General features: G+C 38.7%; 1 protein-coding gene across 1 annotated transcript; it reads left to right on the top strand.

Annotated features, from left to right (window-relative positions):
* Window positions 1–270: 270 nt before the first annotated feature.
* LOC145776835 (uncharacterized protein F54H12.2-like) lies at window positions 271–1,569 on the top strand. Its single transcript, XM_082588057.1, has one exon. It carries the CDS (start codon window positions 271–273, stop codon window positions 1,567–1,569), a length of 1,299 nt encoding a protein of 432 aa, XP_082444183.1.
* The last annotated feature ends 4,560 nt before the right edge of the window (window positions 1,570–6,129 follow it).

Raw genomic sequence — 6,129 nt, 5'->3', positions numbered from 1 at the left:
TGGTTGGCAAAGAAGTTTTAAAGACTGGTGCACAGTTCGCCTCTGATGTATTGGGAGGGAAAAGTGTCAAAGATGCGGCCATACAACGGTCTAAACAGGCCGGTATGAACTTGTTAAAAAGAGCTGTAACCCCAACCAAAAGAACTTTCCAACCCCCGCCACAAGAAGCCTTCTTCTCATCTCCTTCAGCTAAAAGACCGAGAAAAAGCAAAAAGTCTACTAGTTTGAAAAAACGCAAACGAAAAGCAGTCGCTCCTAAGGACATCTTCAATGGGTAGTTTGATTCATGAAAAGTCCTGTGAGGGATTGAAAACCGAACTAGATTTGTTTTCTGTTCCGCCAACACAAACCAGTTTAGAACAAGGACATTATGTCGAACATCGTCCCCAATCTACTCTTACCGACAGTGGGCCTGTTGAGTTTTTACTTGTGGAAGAAGGCGACTACTATATTGATTTGGCCAACACCCTACTTTACGTTCGAGCCAAAGTGGTCAAGAAAGATGGGGCAAATTTGGATGCAGATCAAGCCGTGGCTCCGGTTTGCAATTGGCTGCATAGCCTATGGTCTCAAGTCGACTTGAGCCTCAACAACACCCAGATTTCTCAGTCTAATCACACGTATCCGTTCCGTGCCTATTTAGAGACACTTCTCAGTTTTGGAAGCCCAGCAAAGACGTCACAGCTATCGGCCAATCTGTGGTACAAAGATTCCCACGGAAAGTTTGATACGCTCGCCGCTACAAATAGCGGCTTTAACCAACGTAGACTATTGACAGCGGAAAGCCGATCATTGGACATGATGGGAAAACTACATCTGGATGTAGCCTTTCAGAATAGGTATTTGCTCAACGGAGTTGAGATGAAGCTCAAGCTGACTAGAGCCTCCGACGCGTTTTGTCTCATGGGAGAAGGAAAGGTCAAACTGGAAGAAGTGGTTCTTTTCTGCAGAAAGGTTAAGCCAAGCGATGCAGTCAGGATCGCCCACATCAAGGCCCTCCAATCTGGAACAGCCAAGTATCCGATACGCCGTGTTGAAACAAAGGCCTTTACTGTACCTCAAGGGAATCTTTCTGTCACCAAAGAAAACTTGTTTTTGGGACAGTTACCGAGGAGAGTTGTCATTGGTATGGTGGATAATGCGTCTTTCAATGGTACGGCCACTAGGAATCCTTTCGATTTCAAGCACAACTCTACCAACTTTTTAGCTTTGTACCGCGATGGTAAACAGATCCCGTCACGACCTTTACAACCCGATTTCGCAAATGGAAAGTTTATCCGCAGCTATCTTTCCCTGTTTACTGGGACTAGCCAATATTATGCGGATGAAGGAAATGACATTTCTAGATCGGAATATCCGGGTGGTTATACGCTGTTTGCCTTTGATTTGACACCTGACCTTGGGTCTGGAGCAAACCATTTTGAACTGATAAAGCATGGTAACTTAAGATTGGAAATTCATTTCGCGACAGCCTTGGCACATACCATTAACGTGATTGTTTACGCGGAGCATGACAATCTTTTAGAAATTGATCGGAACAAAAGCGTCATTTTCGATTATTCAGCATGAACTCGGACCAGATTTCAAGAATTTTATACAACGACCCCTGTCTAAAGCGTGTGTTTCAAGGAGTTTACGCGAGAGACATGCTACTTCGAGATGTGTCTCCTCCTGCCGCCTACGTTTTTAACACTGATAAAAGCGACCAACCCGGTGAGCATTGGGTGGCTGTTTTCCTGAGTGAAGATCATCAAAGTGAATATTTTGACTCCTACGGCCTTCCACCTTTCCATGATGAGTTTGTCGACTTTATGAACTTACACTCGATCGAGTGGGTCTACAACTCTACCACGATCCAAGGACCATTGTCTTTCGTTTGTGGTCATTATTGTGTTTATTTTTTATTAAAACGTTGTCGTGGACTATCAATGAGGTCTATTGTGGCAAAGTTTCATTCCAATCTGACTGCAAACGACCGTGCTGTTGACGAATTTGTGCGCCATACATATAAAATTAAAATTTAATTGCTTGTATAATATTTGTACTATGTATGTATATTATGTATAGTATACTGTATATTATATACGTGTACCACCTTATACTATGTATATACCTTACGCAATAAAACACCAATGAAACATTTCGAGTCTTTTATTGAAAGTGAATTATACACGAGCACGTTTAAACGGAGGTTCTTGAGCTTGTTCGGGTGTGATGAGAAGTTTTGAAAAAAATTCCAATTGCTGTTGGCCTTCTTCTGACAACCGATCTTTCCCCTTGCAGGCAATGTAAAATTCCTCACACCGCTGATGCACAAAACGAACGTAGTGACGAGGGGCGAAGACCTTGTCCGTTGAAAAAGAAAGTCGAAATTCATCAGGACTAATTTCTTTTTTGACTGCTTCGATGTGATTCAAACGAGAACAGTTTTCGTCGTCCTCTGCAGTGGCCCAAAATAAAATTGATAGATAGGCCTTTGTCTTTGTTTTTGGAACGAATAAGATGTAAGGATCCTCTTCGAAAAGCAATGCCGCCACTTCCTTTAGCTGCTCTGTTGAGAAGTGGAAAGACCCTTGTCTCACTTTCAATATCCCTTTCCGTAACAAACCACCACCTTGCGGTAATAAATCTCCTTGTTCGGCGATTTCGGAAAACTTCAACCTCACTTCGTCGGAGATTTTTTGCATTTGTCTGGCCTCCGCGTTCAACTTTTCAGATTCGACCAGTCCTTCGTAACAACTGACGTGAGGTAGGTTGGGCATGTGTTCCATCGCGATTTCAGCTTGTTTTCTCAGTTGGACAGCTACTGAACTATAAGCTTGCATGTTTGAAACCGATAGACAGAAAATCCTCTATTTAAGGCAGAAACGCGAAGACGTCATTTTCTAGTAACAGGTGAAGATATATTTCGACACACACAAGATTACAAGTGTTGCACCAGCATTGGTCAAAACTTTGAACTTCAATGTCCGTCCTCAAGGTATCAAATGTAATCGAACTGAAGTACTTCTAAGGTTAGAGTACACTTGAGTGTTGTTGCACCAGCATTGGTTAAAACTTTTCAACATTGAAAGTATTTCAATGACCGTCTTCAAGGTATCAAATGTACTTGTAAAAGTTCGTTATCACATGATAGATTTTAAATTTCGCGCCTTTGAAATGATTGCAGCTTGCAGAAACTTGTGTGGACTCAATTGTGATAAAAAACGAATGAGGTTTTTGCTGTATCAGAGTTTCACAGTTGGTACATGCATGGGGTATAAATCAAATGAGTGATATGACTTTTTAACTAGTCACTTTCATGGATTGGGACTTATATCGAATGCAATATTTTCGAAAGAATTCAATCGAGCATGACATTACCATTTGGAAAAGCGCGCTGGTCCGATTTGGAGGGAAAAATCGTCTTATAGTATGGAAACACTACACATACGGTTCATTTCTAAACTACAAGATGGAACAGGAGTACATGATGAACGTTCAAATAATGAAAGCTATCTGTGATGAACTCGTGCATCACAGAATGATGCGTCATCCCGCACATGTAAGTTTTCCAAATTTTGTTTTAAAAGTTTATTATTTTATGTTCAAGAACACTTCTATTTTGCATTCATCAAATGCTGACATTTGATGAATGTAATTTAATAAGAATCGATTATAGTTATAACATCTGCAACTTATTCAAATAGGTTGATATTGAAAAGAAATAATTAATAATGTGTTGCTACTACATCTGCTTTGACCATAGATTGCAATACGATTATTAAGCTTTTTTTTTTTTTTCAGAATCCTAGTGCGGAAATAATGATGAGGCAACTCATCAACCTCATGAGAGGGAGACTATGCCTATTACAAGTTCAAAAGGAAGTAAGTTTTCTGTTTTGTCTAAATAATTTCAAACGTTTGGTCTGTGTAACATTTTTGTTTTAATCTTTGTTTCAGTTATGGAAAAATTTAAGATAATAACCTACCAAAATTAAAATAATTTTTTGTCTTTTCAGCATCGAAGGTTAAGAAGGTTGCGGAAGAGGCGCCAGAGACGCCAAGAGAATTCTCAATAAAAAAAAAAAAAAAAAAAATCGTACAAAATTTTGTGTGTGGTTTTGTTCAGAGAATTATTTGATGGTAGATACATCTCAGCAACGTATAATCAATGAAAGGTACTTATACACCGCACACTTCAGAAATAAAGCGAGGTCGCGTTGACAAGGACACTTCGGTATGACGACATACACTATTTTTAGCAGTGAGGATTTCACATGGAAATCTCAGCAACATCTAATCAATAGGGTACTTCAAACTTCAGAAATAGTGAGATCGCGTTGACAATGACAATTCGGTATGCCGACATACGCTATTTTTAGCAGTGAGGATTGTACCATCTCATGGAAATCTTGTGGTCTTGTGACCATAACATTTAAGTTGAATATAGGAAAAAGGTTAGGTCTATAAAAAAATCGCGCGTTTGAGTCAGTGACATTACATTCAACATGTTTCCTTGCGAGATTTGTGGTCAGTCTTATACCCAAAAAAGAAGCTTAGAGAGGCATAGGAAAAAACATTTCAATATTCGATGGACCTGTGAATTGTGTCAACAAACCTTTTCAAAAACCTACAGTCGATCTCTGCATGCCAAACGATGCAAAAAGTAAGTGTCTATGCATCAACAAACCAATCGATTGTACTAGCTGTAAACATGTCTTATTGATGCGTTCATAGTTGTTCACATGCGTTGTTAAACACTTGACAAAATATGTAACGTTAGTTCTCGGGGTGTATGCTAAAGAAACGCATTGTTAAACGCCTGACTTGACAAAGTAACGCTTGTTCAAATCTCTACAAGTATACAGAAATTTCAGATAAAAATTCTCACAAGTCTTTTGCAAAATAGCTCTTTAGCCCCGCTTTGTGACATGTTAAATTCTTGTAGACGACAAATAGCAATTGCTGAACATGACCTGGATCCGGCCCTGTGGGAAGAGATCGATTGGTCACAAAATCAAACTGTCAACAAAATGGATGAGGAATTAAATCCTGACTTTTGGAAGTGAGTGTTTAAATTCTTGGTGTGGAATTCCTTATTTACAACAGTGTACTAATCGTAAAATATTGACAGGGAGATTGATTGGTCGCAAAATCAAACTGTCAACAAAATGAACGAGGAACCACATCCTGCTGTTGAGGAGTGAGTATTGGCATTCATTTATGTAAAGTGTTGATAGATGCGACAATGAGAAAATTTTACACTCGATGAAATTTCATTTAAGATCTTTTACAGGACAGGTGAGAAAGCAGACAGAGATGAAGTAAATGAAGAGACAATCGACGATCAACTAAAGTAAGAGATATAATGTTGAAAACAAAAGTTTATGCATATTTTCTTTTGTGTGATGAAATGTTAAACCCATTAAAGTTTCTACCAATGTCTCACAGGGATATTTTCTTTTCAGAACGTTTATGACACAACATCACTCCAGCATAGTGGATTCAAGAAAGGTTGGAAACAAAATTCAAGATGTTTTCAACTTTTCGTTATCACATCAAAATATAGAAGTGCTTCGTAACCAGTTAATTCGTATTATTTTTGAACAACAAAAACGTCGTTTTAAAATCAATTACAGTTTTGGATTTATTTTACGCCATCGCCTAAACAATTCTTTAAAATTTTTCCATGCTTCACATGGCACAGACACTGTTTTAAAGTCAGCAAAATTAATATCAAACAAAGAGGATTTTTTGGAATTTTTAAATGATTTATTTCACCAGGATTTTTTAGAATTTGCAAGGCAGCAACGACCAGATAGTTCGTGGGTGGTTGAGAAAGTGACAAATGTGACTTTTTTTGTATATAAGTTACCTAAATTTTTCATTGGGTGTGGGGTTGAGCTGCCAGAGTTTATTCTAAATAACCCTGGGGTAAATGCTTTAAACATCAATAGACATACCACACGTCAATACTCGGATCATCTTTGTTTTTTCCGCTGTTTAGCCTTGTTTCGTGGATGTACACTTTGCAACCTGGAGACCGCAGCACAACAATACTTTCATACTTACTGCACACACTTTCACAAAGACCCCACAAAATTTCAAGGGGTAGAGCTTTGTCAAATTGGGGAAGTAGAAAAATTA

The sequence above is a fragment of the Aplidium turbinatum genome, chromosome 9, assembly GCF_918807975.1.
Source record: "Aplidium turbinatum chromosome 9, kaAplTurb1.1, whole genome shotgun sequence".
Lineage (NCBI taxonomy): Eukaryota > Metazoa > Chordata > Ascidiacea > Aplousobranchia > Polyclinidae > Aplidium > Aplidium turbinatum.
Note: the sequence above shows the minus strand (reverse complement) of the source record. Positions and strands in the feature narration are given on the sequence as shown.

Coding starts and splice junctions, on each gene's coding strand:
- LOC145776835 (XM_082588057.1), top strand. CDS start 271: ATGGGTAGTTTGATTCATGAAAAGTCCTGTGAGGGATTGAAAACCGAA.